Genomic DNA, 16,745 nt, shown 5'->3' with positions numbered 1-16,745 from the left:
CACACAGTCAACACACAGTGAACCTACTAGACTAGACTACAATGTGCCTTAAAACATGATGGTCACTCTAACACACACAGTCAACACACAGTCAACCTACTAGACTAGACAACAATGTGCCTTAAAACATGATGGTCACCCTAACACACAGTCAATACACAGTCATCACACAGTGAACCTACTAGACTAGACTACAATGTGCCTTAAAACATGATGGTCACCCTAACACACAGTCAATACACAATCAACACACAGTCAACCTACTAGACTAGACTACAATGTGCCTTAAAACATGATGGTCACCCTAACACACAGTCAACACACAGTCAACCTACTAGACTAGACAACAATGTGCCTTAAAACATGATGGTCACCCTAACACACAGTCAATACACAGTCAACACACAGTGAACCTACTAGACTAGATGACAATGTGTATGACATTCACCCGACCATTTCTGTTCGTGACAGGATGTTGGGAAGAGTGGTCTGTTTGTCTTGAGGGAGGCTTGACAAGGCCGCTGTCAATTACAGAATGTGTACATCTTGGCATGGAATGTCATGAGTTATCCACTCACTACACACATCTTGGCATGGAATGTCATGAGTTATCCACTCACTACACACATCTTGGCATGGAATGTCATGAGTTATCCACTCACTACACACATCTTGGCATGGAATGTCATGAGTTATCCACTCACTACACACATCTTGGCATGGAATGTCATGAGTTATCCACTCACTACACACATCTTGGCATGGAATGTCATGAGTTATCCACTCACTACACACATCTTGGCATGGAATGTCATGAGTTATCCACTCACTACACACATCTTGGCATGGAATGTCATGAGTTATCCACTCACTACACACATCTTGGCATGGAATGTCATGAGTTATCCACTCACTACACACATCTTGGCATGGAATGTCATGAGTTATCCACTCACTACACACATCTTGGCATGGAATGTCATGAGTTATCCACTGGAATGCTATCCACACACATCTTGGCATGGAATGTCATGAGTTATCCACTCGCTACACACATCTTGGCATGGAATGTCATGAGTTATCCACTCGCTACACACATCTTGGCATGGAATGTCATGAGTTATCCACTCACTACACACATCTTGGCATGGAATGTCATGAGTTATCCACTCACTACACACATCTTGGCATGGAATGTCATGAGTTATCCACTCACTACACACATCTTGGCATGGAATGTCATGAGTTATCCACTCACTACACACATCTTGGCATGGAATGTCATGAGTTATCCACTCACTACACACATCTTGGCATGGAATGTCATGAGTTATCCACTCGTGGGCTCAACTACACAACAGAACGTTCAATCTGATGCTTTGGAATAAAGGCTATTTTTTATTTTTTTTTAAATCAAGGACGCATGGCGAACAAATGGAGAAAATGAGGAAGTCAAAAGGAAAATGGATGCATAAAGGAGTTCAAATTCATCTCTACTGAATGGACAGCGTGTCATATAGAAATAAATGGATTAAACCATGACAGAGAGATGGGGGTGTTCCTTTCATCTGGAGGCTTTTATTTTCACATTTACCCCTGCATTGTAAACAAATACCCTGTGTCGGGTGCCGTCTTTCGGCCCGGGACGTTAAACGGGTGTCCTGACTCTCTGAGGTCATTAAAGATACCATGGTACTCATCGTAAGAGTAGGGGTGTTAACCCCGGGTGTCCTGACTCTCTGAGGTCAGTAAAGATCCCATGGTACTCATCGTAAGAGTAGGGGTGTTAACCCCGGTGTCCTGACTCTCTGAGGTCATTAAAGATACCATGGTACTCATCGTAAGGGTAGGGGTGTTAACCCCGGTGTCCTGACTGTCTGAGGTCATTAAAGATACCATGGTACTCATCGTAAGAGTAGGGGTGTTAAGCCCGGTGTCCTGACTGTCTGAGGTCATTAAAGATACCATGGTACTTATCGTAAGAGTAGGGGTGTTAAGCCCGGTGTCCTGACTGTCTGAGGTCATTAAAGATACCATTGTACTTATCGTAAGAGTAGGGGTGTTAACCCCGGTGTCCTGACTCTCTGAGGTCATTAAAGATACCATGGTACTCATCGTAAGAGTAGGGGTGTTAACCCCGGTGTCCTGACTGTCTGAGGTCATTAAAGATACCATGGTACTTATCGTAAGAGTAGGGGTGTTAACCCCGGTGTCCTGACTGTCTGAGGTCATTAAAGATACCATGGTACTTATCGTAAGAGTAGGGGTGTTAAGCCCGGTGTCCTGACTCTCTGAGGTCATTAAAGATACCATGGTACTCATCGTAAGAGTAGGGGTGTTAACCCCGGTGTCCTGACTGTCTGAGGTCATTAAAGATACCATGGTACTCATCGTAAGAGTAGGGGTGTTAACCCCGGTGTCCTGACTCTCTGAGGTCATTAAAGATACCATGGTACTCATCGTAAGAGTAGGGGTGTTAAGCCCGGTGTCCTGACTGTCTGAGGTCATTAAAGATACCATGGTACTTATCGTAAGAGTAGGGGTGTTAACCCCGGTGTCCTGACTGTCTGAGGTCATTAAAGATACCATGGTACTCATCGTAAGAGTAGGGGTGTTAACCCCGGTGTCCTGACTCTCTGAGGTCATTAAAGATACCATGGTACTCATCGTAAGAGTAGGGGTGTTAACCCCGGTGTCCTGACTGTCTGAGGTCATTAAAGATACCATGGTACTCATCGTAAGAGTAGGGGTGTTAACCCCGGTGTCCTGACTGTCTGAGGTCATTAAAGATACCATGGTACTTATCGTAAGAGTAGGGGTGTTAAGCCCGGTGTCCTGACTGTCTGAGGTCATTAAAGATACCATGGTACTTATCGTAAGAGTAGGGGTGTTAACTCCGGTGTCCTGACTCTCTGAGGTCATTAAAGATACCATGGTACTCATCGTAAGAGTAGGGGTGTTAAGCCCGGTGTCCTGACTCTCTGAGGTCATTAAAGATACCATGGTACTCATCGTAAGAGTAGGGGTGTTAACCCCGGTGTCCTGACTGTCTGAGGTCATTAAAGATACCATGGTACTCATCGTAAGAGTAGGGGTGTTAACCCCGGTGTCCTGACTGTCTGAGGTCATTAAAGATACCATGGTACTCATCGTAAGAGTAGGGGTGTTAACCCCGGTGTCCTGACTGTCTGAGGTCATTAAAGATACCATGGTACTTATCGTAAGAGTAGGGGTGTTAAGCCCGGTGTCCTGACTCTCTGAGGTCATTAAAGATACCATGGTACTTATCGTAAGAGTAGGGGTGTTAACCCCGGTGTCCTGACTCTCTGAGGTCATTAAAGATACCATGGTACTTATCGTAAGAGTAGGGGTGTTAACCCCGGTGTCCTGACTCTCTGAGGTCATTAAAGATACCATGGTACTTATCGTAAGAGTAGGGGTGTTAACCCCGGTGTCCTGACTCTCTGAGGTCATTAAAGATACCATGGTACTTATCGTAAGAGTAGGGGTGTTAACCCCGGTGTCCTGACTGTCTGAGGTCATTAAAGATACCATGGTACTCATCGTAAGAGTAGGGGTGTTAACCCCGGTGTCCTGACTGTCTGAGGTCATTAAAGATACCATGGTACTCATCGTAAGAGTAGGGGTGTTAACCCCGGTGTCCTGACTGTCTGAGGTCATTAAAGATACCATGGTACTCATCGTAAGAGTAGGGGTGTTAACCCCGGTGTCCTGACTGTCTGAGGTCATTAAAGATACCATGGTACTTATCGTAAGAGTAGGGGTGTTAACCCCGGTGTCCTGACTCTCTGAGGTCATTAAAGATACCATGGTACTCATCGTAAGAGTAGGGGTGTTAACCCCGGTGTCCTGACTGTCTGAGGTCATTAAAGATACCATGGTACTTATCGTAAGAGTAGGGGTGTTAACCCCGGTGTCCTGACTGTCTGAGGTCATTAAAGATACCATGGTACTTATCGTAAGAGTAGGGGTGTTAAGCCCGGTGTCCTGACTCTCTGAGGTCAGTAAAGATACCATGGTACTTATCGTAAGAGTAGGGGTGTTAAGCCCGGTGTCCTGACTCTCTGAGGTCAGTAAAGATACCATGGTACTTATCGTAAGAGTAGGGGTGTTAAGCCCGGTGTCCTGACTCTCTGAGGTCATTAAAGATACCATGGTACTTATCGTAAGAGTAGGGGTGTTAAGCCCGGTGTCCTGACTCTCTGAGGTCATTAAAGATACCATGGTACTTATCGTAAGAGTAGGGGTGTTAAGCCCGGTGTCCTGACTCTCTGAGGTCATTAAAGATACCATGGTACTTATCGTAAGAGTAGGGGTGTTAACCCCGGTGTCCTGACTCTCTGAGGTCAGTAAAGATACCATGGTACTTATCGTAAGAGTAGGGGTGTTAACCCCGGTGTCCTGACTCTCTGAGGTCATTAAAGATACCATGGTACTTATCGTAAGAGTAGGGGTGTTAACCCCGGTGTCCTGACTGTCTGAGGTCATTAAAGATACCATGGTACTCATCGTAAGAGTAGGGGTGTTAACCCCGGTGTCCTGACTCTCTGAGGTCATTAAAGATACCATGGTACTTATCGTAAGAGTAGGGGTGTTAACCCCGGTGTCCTGACTGTCTGAGGTCATTAAAGATACCATGGTACTCATCGTAAGAGTAGGGGTGTTATTTTATTCTATTTTGTTCTATTTTATTATATATTTCATTCTATTCAATTCAGAGAAGGTGTATATGAACATTAAAAACAATATTTTATTTTATTGTATTCTATTTTCTTATAATATATTTCATTCTATTCAATTCCAGAGAAGGTGTACATGAGCATCACTTTGGCGTTGGAGCGTTCCCATAACGACTCAGCAGAGGTCCAGGAGTGGTGGATCGTGAACCAGACAGATCCGGGACAGATCAGCGTTCGTAGGCCCAAGCACCTGTACGACGCTGGGCTGGAGCTCTATGTCTTCAGTGACCAGGTCAGCCCTCCTAGTCTGGGTTTCCTGGCTGGATACGGGTGAGTAGACAACAAAAAACAGAGCATAGCGTAGCATGGAATGGCATAATATAGCATAGCATCCCGTCACACAAGTATTTAATTTGATCTCATGAAAGTATCGGCTCCTGTAAGCCATCCGCTAACCAAGCAGTAGCTTGTGTCCATCCCATCACATAGCAGACAGGACCTGTAGTGCAGGTGTACCAGTCAATTTTTTATTTTTTTTAAATTTTATTTCACCTTTATATATCCAGGTAGGCTAGTTGAGAACAAGTTCTCATTTACAACTGTGACCTGGCCAAGACACAAACAACACAGAGTGACAGATGGGATAAACAAACATACAGTCAATAACACTCAATAGAAAAATCAATGTACAGTGTGTGCAAATGTAGTAAGAATTGGGAGGTAAGGCAATAAATAGGCCAATAGTGGCGAAATAATTAAAATTTAGCAGTTAAACATGGGAGTGATTGATGCACAGATGATGATGTGCAAGTAGAGATACTTACTCCAACATAGTTAGTCAAGTACCCATCGATGTTGAATAAGAAAACGTATACTCTGTACTGTGCTGTGTATAATGGGCATAACTACATTAACTAAGTATGTATGGATCTTTCCCTCCAGGATCATGGGTCTGTACGCCTCCGTGGTGCTCGTCATCGGTAAGTTCGTCCGTGAGTTCTTCAGCGGTGTCTCCCACACCATCATGTTCGAGGAGCTGCCCAACGTGGACCGCATCCTGAAGCTCTGCGTCGACATCTTCCTGGTCCGAGAGACGGGAGAGCTGGACCTGGAGGAAGACATGTACGCTAAACTCATCTTCCTCTATCGCTCGCCTGAGACTATTATCAAATGGACCAGGGACAAGACTCAGTGAGCCTGGTTGTATAGGGTAGTTATCCATTAGAAGTTTAACAGTGTTTCTCAACCTCTGACTAGTCCGTGAATACTTGACCAGTCTCTGGGACGTTGATGTTACTGACTGACCTGAGAACTATTGTTATTGACTTTTATGTAAGAAAGGAAGGAAGGACCGAAGCTTGCCGGCCCCTGTTGAGAAAACGGTTGAGAAAACGGTTGAGAAACACTGCCTTAGAACACAATTGCTAAAATAACGTGACCGAGGCGTCAGGAAACAATGAAAATTAGGACAAAGAACGGGGGTCTTCACTGAGAGGACATATGGGTGAGGTTAAATATTATCTACAAAGCTCTGGTGGTATGAGCTTCAAATACTGGCCTGACTATTCTACTTTAGACCAATGATGTGTCAAATACTACAAAGTAACCCCCTGTCCCCTGTATCGTTCCTCGTTGTCTTTTCCCGACAGCAGTGTGGATGATACAGGTCAGTGTTTTAAAAAGGGCTTCCCACCAATGGATGATAACCATGAAAATGACCTTACACAGGATTGGTCAGTTTAAATTTCCAACTTTTTCCTGATTGGAGCTCCTGGTTCATGTGATTGTGCAATATTATAGAGCTCTTCGTCGTGTCCCCCGAGACGACCATTTTGAAGGACGTTTTCATTGCTACATACGAGACGGCCATTTTGAAAGATGTTGTCATTGCTACATACGAGACGGCCATTTTGAAAGATGTTGTCATTGCTACATACGAGACGGCCATTTTGAAAGATGTTGTCATTGCTACATACGAGACGGCCATTTTGAAAGATGTTGTCATTGATACATACGAGACGGCCATTTTGAAAGATGTTGTCATTGCTACATACGAGACGGCCATTTTGAAGGGTGTTGTCATTGCTACATACGAGACGGCCATTTTGAAGGGTGTTGTCATTATTCCATACGAGACGGCCATTTTGAAGGATGTTGTCATTGCTACATACGAGACGGCCATTTTGAAGGATGTTGTCATTTTGACGGCCATTTTGAAGGGTGTTGTCATTATTTGCATTTTGAAGAGTGTTGTCATTATACGAGACGGCCATTTTGAAGGGTGTTGTCATTATTCCATACGAGACGGCCATTTTGAAGGGTGTTGTCATTATTCCATACGAGACGGCCATTTTGAAGAGTGTTGTCATTATTCCATACGAGACGGCCATTTTGAAGGGTGTTGTCATTATTCCATACGAGACGGCCATTTTGAAGGATGTTGTCATTGCTACATACGAGACGGCCATTTTGAAGGGTGTTGTCATTATTCCATACGAGACGGCCATTTTGAAGGGTGTTGTCATTATTCCATACGAGACGACCAAGATTGCAGGCGACTACGCCATCTTGTTTATGTCTAAAACAGAGAACTACTTCTAAACTTCTATACTTGTTTAGTTTGTTTGTTTGTATGAGAAACTAAACCTGTGTTAATGATTTCTCAGGAAAGGACAAGAGTTGTTGTTGTTTCATCAAGAAAGGTTTCACTTTTACTCAATGTAATGTTTAGAGTATAGACACTTTAATATGTTGTTTTGGTAGCTAATAGACGGTTGAATTGATTGACCTACTTAAAGATCATAAAAAGATGAGAATAATATAAAATAATAATATAATATAAAAACAAAACTGTGATAGATTTAAGATTGATGTTGGTCTATTTCCTGTTGGTCTATTTCCTGTTGGTCTATTTCCCAGTATGTATATTAGCTGGGGGGGGGGGGGGACCACTCCAGACTGTCTGTAAGTAATTGAGAAGAAGAACATGTTCTTTATCCAAATTGAAACCCGTTTCCAGTATGTTTTTATCAAGGCCCATATAAGGATCTGGTCAAAAGTAGTTCACTGAATATTAACGCATCTTTTGACCAATGGGTACAATGATATGTTAATTGTGTAGATAGTCAGATCTTCTCCTGATTGAATACTGGCACCTCTTATACAATATTGTCTTCAAAGTATTGCAGAGTACCGGCACCTAAACATGAGTACTTGCATGTATTGCAATCAACTTCAAGAGCTGAATACAGGCTCTGTTCAGGATATAGCTGCTATTAGATCATCTTATTTTCCTGTTCTCTCTGGCTCCAAGGACCCATTTAGAGAGGAGATGGGCTTCTCCTCAGACACCACACCCACACACAGTTGATCTTCTACAGTTTGACCCAAGCCCGAGGCAGTGGGTGTATTTTGACTCAAGAGTTTAATATACTGTATCATGAAGCTACTGGACTGTCTGGAGCGTTCTCGTGGACACTGTTGCTGGACTCATCCATTGTTCGACTTCGTCCAGCGATTTGTAGAACTCTCGTCTCATGTACAGAATGACTTCCGTATGACATCAATAGGACTTGAGTTTCATCAACATTCAAAAGATAAGATAATGGAGAAAACAGCTATTCATACAAAAACACAAACACGCATGGTTTTGTTAGAACCTTTGGTTCCGAGCTATGCACCAGAGGACAATGTTTTGTTAGAACTTTGGTTCCGAGCTATGCACCAGAGGACAATGTTTTGTTAGAACCTTTGGTTCCGAGCTATGCACCAAAGGACAATGTTTTGTTAGAACCTTTGGTTCCGAGCTATGCACCAGAGGACAATGTTTTGTTAGAACCTTTGGTTCCGAGAGCTATGCACCAGAGGACATTGTTTTGTTAGAACCTTTGGTTCCGAGCTATGCACCAGAGGACATTGTTTTGTTAGAACCTTTAGTTCCGAGCTATGCATCAGAGGACAATGTTTTGTTAGAACCTTTGGTTCCGAGCTATGCACCAGAGGACATTGTAGCATGAAAGAAAACGTCCAGTATTGTCATGAATAATTTTCCATTACATACATAGCTGTTTTAGGGAGGGAGGGAAGGAAGGGGGTGAGGGGGGATTAAATGTAAACTGTCATTTTGTCTCTTTGTCTTAAAGGAGCTTTAATAAAAGTAGTTGTATGTTTAAAGGTATAAAACATGGTATAGCTATGGTCCAGTTTTAAAGGGATGGTTTTAATGGTCCAGTTGTATGTTTAAAGGTATAAAACATGGTATAGCTATGGTCCAGTTTTAAAGGGATGGTTTTAATGGTCCAGTTGTATGTTTAAAGGTATAAAACATGGTATAGCTATGGTCCAGTTTTAAAGGGATGGTTTTAATGGTCCAGTTGTATGTTTAAAGGTATAAAACATGGTATAGCTATGGTCCAGTTTTAAAGGGATGGTTTTAATGGTCCAGTTGTATGTTTAAAGGTATAAAACATGGTATAGCTATGGTCCAGTTTTAAAGGGATGGTTTTAATGGTCCAGTTGTATGTTTAAAGGTATAAAACATGGTATAGCTATGGTCCAGTTTTAAAGGGATGGTTTTAATGGTCCAGTTGTATGTTTAAAGGTATAAAACATGGTATAGCTATGGTCCAGTTTTAAAGGGATGGTTTTAATGGTCCAGTTGTATGTTTAAAGGTATAAAACATGGTATAGCTATGGTCCAGTTTTAAAGGGATGGTTTTAATGGTCCAGTTGTATGTTTAAAGGTATAAAACATGGTATAGCTATGGTCCAGTTTTAAAGGGATGGTTTTAATGGTCCAGTTGTATGTTTAAAGGTATAAAACATGGTATAGCTATGGTCCAGTTTTAAAGGGATGGTTTTAATGGTCCAGTTGTATGTTTAAAGGTATAAAACATGGTATAGCTATGGTCCAGTTTTAAAGGGATGGTTTTAATGGTCCAGTTGTATGTTTAACCCTTGTTTGGGTCTGTAGGACCCATTTTCAATGTTTACAAAAAGAAAAATGATACAATGAATAATCTTTTCAACCTGCGACTCATTGGCTTTGGCTCATTTTCTGTGAAGAACATGTCAAATACACACACACACACACACACACACACACACACACACACACACACACACATTTATTACATATGTGGTGTTCAGGTCCACTGGACCCGAGGGTAATAAAAATGTGGAAAAGTGTGTGTATAGGTGAAAACAAGTAAAAATGAAACAAAAAAGTAAGCTGTGTGCCTTCACTCGGTCTTCCTCCTCTCTGGGCCTGCTGTTTCAACACAGCACCAAGAACCTGTCCGCCTGTCTCCCTGCCTGTCAGCCTGTCTCCCTGCCTGTCTGTCTGTCTCCCTGCCTGTCAGCCTGTCTCCCTGCCTGTCTGTCTGTCTCCCTGCCTGTCAGCCTGTCTCCCTGCCTGTCTGTCTGTCTCCCTGCCTGTCAGCCTGTCTCCCTGCCTGTCAGCCTGTCTCCCTGCCTGTCTGTCTGTCTGTCTCCCTGCCTGTCAGCCTGTCTCCCTGCCTGTCTGTCTGTCTCCCTGTCTGTCTCCCTCCCTGTCAGCCTGTCTGTCTGTCTGTCTGTCTGTCTCCCTGCCTGTCTCCCTGCCTGTCTCCATGTCTGTCTCCCTGCCTGTCTGCCTGTCTCCCTGCCTGTCTCCCTGTCTGTCTCCCTGCCTGTCTGTCTGTCTCCCTGTCTGTCTCCCTGCCTGTCTCCCTGCCTGTCTGCCTGTCTCCCTGCCTGTCTCCCTGCCTGTCTGCCTGCCTGTCTGCCTGTCTGTCTGCCTGTCTCCCTGTCTGTCGGTCTCCCTGCCTGTCTGCCTGTCTCCCGCTTTTCTCACACTCTTTACCCTTTGTATTGTGGGAACCTGCACAATGTTATTACAATATATTATTTCAATACATTATAGAAATTACAATTAAAATCTGTATTTTCCCTACACTCTACCCCAGCAGGTGCAAATTGGGGGAGGGACACAACAAATGAATAGCTTTGCATGTGTGGTTCCTTACCACAATCAGTATGGCAAAAATAATCTCTGCTCAGAGGGCTTTAGAAATATTTTTTGTAGAGAGAGAAGCTAGCATGGAAGGAGCGTCTTACACTTTGGAAGGTGAAGAATTTTCAGAATATAAGGATCATGTCTCTGTCAATTCAGAGTCTGACAGTGAGTTGGAGGATGAGATTGACCCTTAGCCAGCCCCAGGACCAGCCCACCAGCGACCAGCCCTTCAGCAACCAGCCCCAGTACCAGCCCTTCAGCAACCAGCTCATCAGCAACCAGGACCAGCCCATCAGTAACCAGCTCATAGGCAACCAGAACCAGCTCATCAGCAAACAGGACCAGCCCGTCAGCAACCAGCTCATCAGCAACCAGGACCAGCCCACCAGCAACCAGCCCTTCAGCAACCAGCCCCAGTACCAGCCCTTCAGCAACCAGCTCATAGGCAACCAGAACCAGCTCATCAGCAAACAGGACCAGCCCGTCATCAACCAGCCCCAGTACCAGCCCTTCAGCAACCAGCTCATAGGCAACCAGAACCAGCTCATCAGCAAACAGGACCAGCCCGTCAGCAACCAGCTCATCAGCAACCAGGTCCAGCCCATCAGCAACCAGCCCCAGTACCAGCCCTTCAGCAACCAGCTCATAGGCAACCAGAACCAGCTCATCAGCAAACAGGACCAGCCCGTCAGCAACCAGCTCATCAGCAACCAGGACCAGCCCATCAGCAACCAGCCCCAGGACCAGCCCGTCAGCAATCAGCCCGTCAGCAACCAGCTCATCAGCAACCAGGACCAGCCCATCAGCAACCAGCCCCAGGACCAGCCCGTCAGCAGCCAGCCCCAGGACCAGCCCATCAGCAGCCAGCCCCAGGACCAACCCATCAGCAACCAGCCCCAGGACCAGCCCGTCAGCAACCAGCTCATCAGCAACCAGGACCCAGCCCTTCAGCAACCAGCCTCAGGACCAGGACCAGCCCGTCAGCAGCCAGCCCCAGGACCAGCCCATCAGCAACCAGCCCCAGGACCAGCTCGTCAGCAACCAGCCCCAGGACCAGCCCGTCAGCAACCAGCCCCAGGACCAGCCCGTCAGCAACCAGGACCAGCCCGTCAGCAACCAGCCTCAGGACCAGGACCAGCCCGTCAGCAGCCAGCCCCAGGACCAGCCCGTCAGCAGCCAGCCCCAGGACCAGCCCATCAGCAGCCAGCCCCAGGACCAGCCCATCAGCAGCCAGCCCCAGGACCAGCCCGTCATCAACCAGCCCCAGGACCAGCCCGTCAGCAACCAGCCCATCAGCAACCAGCCCATCAGCAACCAGGACCAGCCCGTCAGCAACCAGCTCATCAGCAGCCTGCAGGAGGAGAAATATGGATGTAAAAAAAATTGTGAAATTGAATGGTTTTCTTTGCCCAAGGAATGAGCCACCCCCCGCATGTCTGCCAAAGTGATAAGGATGCAACCAGGGCCAACGTGGATGGCGGTTACTCATGTGCAGGACATAGAGTCTACTAACTGTTAATTCCAGACACCATCCAGAAAATCATACTGAACTGCACTAATTTGGAGGGAAGGCATGTTTTTGGAGAGAGATCGACCAAACTCATGCATAGTTTTGTGGGTTGTTATCCTTGCTGGTGTTTTCAGATCCAATGGGGGAATCTCCAGAATCCCTGTGGGATGCAGAAACTGGCAGAGAACTTATCTGTGCAACAACGTCTCTGGAAAACTTCCATATTATTTCCAGGATTATCCGCTTCGATAACCGAGACTCCAGACCAGCTCGGCGGCAGAGAGACAAGCTAGCTGCTATCAGATCAGTGCAGAGAGACAAGCTAGCTGCTGTAATCAGGTCAGTGCAGAGATACCAACTAGCTGCTGTAATCAGGTCAGTGCAGAGAGACCAACTAGCTGCTGTAATCAGGTCAGTGCAGAGAGACAAGCTAGCTGTAATCAGGTCAGTGCAGAGAAACAAGCTAGCTGTAATCAGGTCAGTGCAGAGAGACAAGCTAGCTGTAATCAGGTCAGTGCAGAGAGACAAGCTAGCTGTAATCAGGTCAGTCAGTGCAGAGAAACAAGCTAGCTGTAATCAGGTCAGTGCAGAGAGACAAGCTAGTTGTAATCAGGTCAGTGCAGAGAAACAAGCTAGCTGTAATCAGGTCAGTGCAGAGAGACAAGCTAGCTGTAATCAGGTCAGTGCAGAGAGACAAGCTAGCTGCTATCAGGTCAGTGCAGAGAGACAAGCTAGCTGTAATCAGGTCAGAGCAAAGAGACAAGCTAGCTGTAATCAGGTCAGTGCAGAGAGACAAGCTAGCTGCAATCAGGTCAGTGCAGAGAGACAAGCTAGCTGTTATCAGGTCAGTGCAGAGAGACAAGCTAGCTGCTATCAGGTCAGTGCAGAGAGACAAGCTAGCTGCTATCAGGTTAGTGCAGAGAGACAAGCTAGCTGCTATCAGGTCAGTGCAGAGAGACAAGCTAGCTGCTATCAGGTTAGTGCAGAGAGACAAGCTAGCTGCTATCAGGTCAGTGCAGAGAGACAAGCTAGCTGCTATCAGGTCAGTGCAGAGAGACCAGCTAGCTGTAATCAGGTCAGTGTAGAGAGACAAGCTAGCTGCAATCAGGTCAGTGCAGAGAGACAAGCTAGCTGCAATCAGGTTAGTGCAGAGAGACAAGCTAGCTGCTATCAGGTCAGTGCAGAGAGACAAGATGTGGGCTGCCTGTGATGCTGCTGCCTGTGAATCTGCTGCCTGTGATGCTGCTGCCTGTGATCTGTGATGCTGCTTCATCATATGCGTGGAACTTGCAAGTGTATACGGAGAAGCCAGATGGAGGAGCCCCTGAGAAGAACCAAGGGATGCAGGTTGTCCTGGATGTGACACAGGGACACAGTGGCCACAACATCACATGCGATAACTCTTTTACTTCACACAAGCTGGGACAGGAGGTCCTCAGGAGGAAGCTGACGATGGTAGGAACAGTATGAAACAACAAGCCAGAGCTCCCACCTCAGGTGTTAAATACACCGAACAGGCCTATCAATCCCTCTACGTTTGTGTTCACGTCCGACTCGTCCCTAGTGTCCTACGTGCCAAAGAAGGGCAACAATGTGGTACTCATGAGTACGCTGTATAGGGATGGGAGAATCTGTGACCAGGAACATCAACAACCAGAAATAATAATGGATTACAATGCCACAAAAGGAGGGGTGGACAATTTCGACAAGCTGGTGACTGGCTACAGCTTCAAAAGAAGAACCCTACGCTGGCGTCTTGTGATATACTTCAACATCTTGGACATCTCGGCGTACAACGCGTTTGGCATCTGGATGGCGCTGAATCCAGATTGGAACAGAGGGAAGCTCCAGAAGAGATGGCTCTTTCTCGAGGAGCTGGTCAAGGCATTGGTAAGACCTCAAATCCAGAGGAGACGGCTCTTTCTAGAGGAGCTGGGCAGGGCAGGGCATTGGTAAGACCTCACATCCAGAGGAGATGTCTCTTTCTCGAGGAGCTGGGCAAGGCATTGGTAAGACCTCACATCCAGAGGAGATGTCTCTTTCTCGAGGAGCTGGGCAAGGCATTGGTAAGACCTCACATCCAGAGGAGATGTCTCTTTCTCGAGGAGCTGGTAAGACCTCAAATCCAGAGGGGGCAACATATCCTAAGGACCCCCCAGCTTCTGCAGCCATCGTGAGGGAGGATTAAAGGAGGATGTATACTGTCTATATTAACCATGTATACTGTCATATTAACCATGTACAACTGTCTATATTAACCATGTAAACTGAGTGATGTTAACCATGTATACTGTCTATATTAACCATCATACCTGTATACTGTCTATATTAACCATGTATACTGTCTATATTAACCATGTATACTGTCTATATTAACCATGTATACTGTCTAGATTAACCATGTATACTGTCTATATTAACCATGTATACTGTCTATATTAACCATGTATACTGTCTATAACCATGTCTATATTAACCATGTATACTGTCTATATTAACCATGTATACTGTCTATATTAACCATGTATACTGTCTATATTAACCATGTATACTGTCTATATTAACCATGTATACTGTCTATATTAACCATGTATATGTATACTGTCTATATTAACCATGTATACTGTCTATATTAACCATGTATACTGTATACTGTCTATATTAACCATGTATATGTATACTGTCTATATTAACCATGTATACTGTCTATATTAACCATTTATACCATGTCTATATTAACCATGTATACTGTCTATATTAACCATGTATACTGTATACTGTCTATATTAACCATGTATACTGTATACTGTCTATATTAACCATGTATACTGTCTATATTAACCATGTGTATACTGTCTATATTAACCATGTATACTGTCTATATTAACCATGTATACTGTCTATATTAACCATGTATACTGTCTATATTAACCATGTATACTGTCTATATTAACCATGTATACTGTCTATATTAACCATGTATACTGTCTATATTAACCATGTATACTGTCTATATTAACCATGTATACTGTATACTGTCTATATTAACCATGTATACTGTCTATATTAACCATGTATACTGTCTATATTAACCATGTATACTGTCTATATTAACCATGTATACTGTCTATATTAACCATGTATACTGTCTATATTAACCATGTATATGTATACTGTCTATATTAACCATGTATACTGTCTATATTAACCATGTATACATGTATACTGTCTATATTAACCATGTATACTGTCTATATTAACCATGTCTATATAACATGTATACTGTATATTAACCATGTATACTGTCTATATTAACCATGTATACTGTCTATATTAACCATGTATACTGTATACTGTCTATATTAACCATGTATACTGTATACTGTCTATATTAACCATGTATACTGTCTATATTAACCATGTATACTGTCTATATTAACCATGTATACTGTCTATATTAACCATGTATACTGTATAACCATGTATACTGTCTATATTAACCATGTATACTGTCTATATTAACCATGTATACTGTATATGTCTATATTAACCATGTATACTGTCTATATTAACCATGTATACTGTCTATATTAACCATTATACCATGTATACTGTCTATATTAACCATGTATACTGTCTATATTAACCATGTATACTGTCTATATTAACCATGTATACTGTCTATATTAACCATGTATACTGTCTATATTAACCATGTATACTGTATACTGTCTATATTAACCATGTATACTGTCTATATTAACCATGTATACTGTCTATATTAACCATGTATACTGTCTATATTAACCATGTATACTGTCTATATTAACCATGTATACTGTCTATATTAACCATGTATATGTATACTGTCTATATTAACCATGTATACTGTATACTGTCTATATTAACCATGTATACTGTCTATATTAACCATGTATACTGTCTATATTAACCATGTATACTGTCTATATTAACCATGTATACTGTCTATATTAACCATGTATACTGTCTATATTAACCATGTATACTGTCTATATTAACCATGTATACTGTCTATATTAACCATGTATACTGTCTATATTAACCATGTATACTGTCTATATTAACCATGTATACTGTCTATATTAACCATGTATACTGTATACTGTCTATATTAACCATGTATACTGTCTATATTAACCATGTATACTGTATACTGTCTATATTAACCATGTATACTGTCTATATTAACCATGTATACTGTCTATATTAACCATGTATACTGTCTATATTAACCATGTATACTGTCTATATTAACCATGTATACTGTCTATATTAACCATGTATACTGTCTATATTAACCATGTATACTGTATACTGTCTATATTAACCATGTATACTGTCTATATTAACCATGTATACTGTATACTGTCTATATTAACCATGTATACTGTCTATATTAACCATGTATACTGTCTATATTAACCATGTATACTGTCTATATTAACCATGTATACTGTCTATATTAACCATGTATACTGTCTATATTAACCATGTATAC

The 16,745-nt window shown here is 43.4% G+C and overlaps 1 protein-coding gene across 1 annotated transcript in view; it reads left to right on the top strand.

The window, feature by feature from the left end:
• LOC135563129 (piezo-type mechanosensitive ion channel component 2-like) overlaps positions 1-5,895 on the top strand; it is a 396,954-nt gene extending 391,059 nt beyond the window's left edge. Inside the window, 2 exon segments of the mRNA XM_065006107.1 lie at positions 4,826-5,030; positions 5,643-5,895. Coding sequence (XP_064862179.1) covers positions 4,826-5,030; positions 5,643-5,895 — 458 coding nt within the window.
• The last annotated feature ends 10,850 nt before the right edge of the window (positions 5,896-16,745 follow it).

The sequence above is a fragment of the Oncorhynchus nerka genome, linkage group LG20, assembly GCF_034236695.1.
Source record: "Oncorhynchus nerka isolate Pitt River linkage group LG20, Oner_Uvic_2.0, whole genome shotgun sequence".
Classification (NCBI taxonomy): domain Eukaryota; kingdom Metazoa; phylum Chordata; class Actinopteri; order Salmoniformes; family Salmonidae; genus Oncorhynchus; species Oncorhynchus nerka.
Note: the sequence above shows the minus strand (reverse complement) of the source record. Positions and strands in the feature narration are given on the sequence as shown.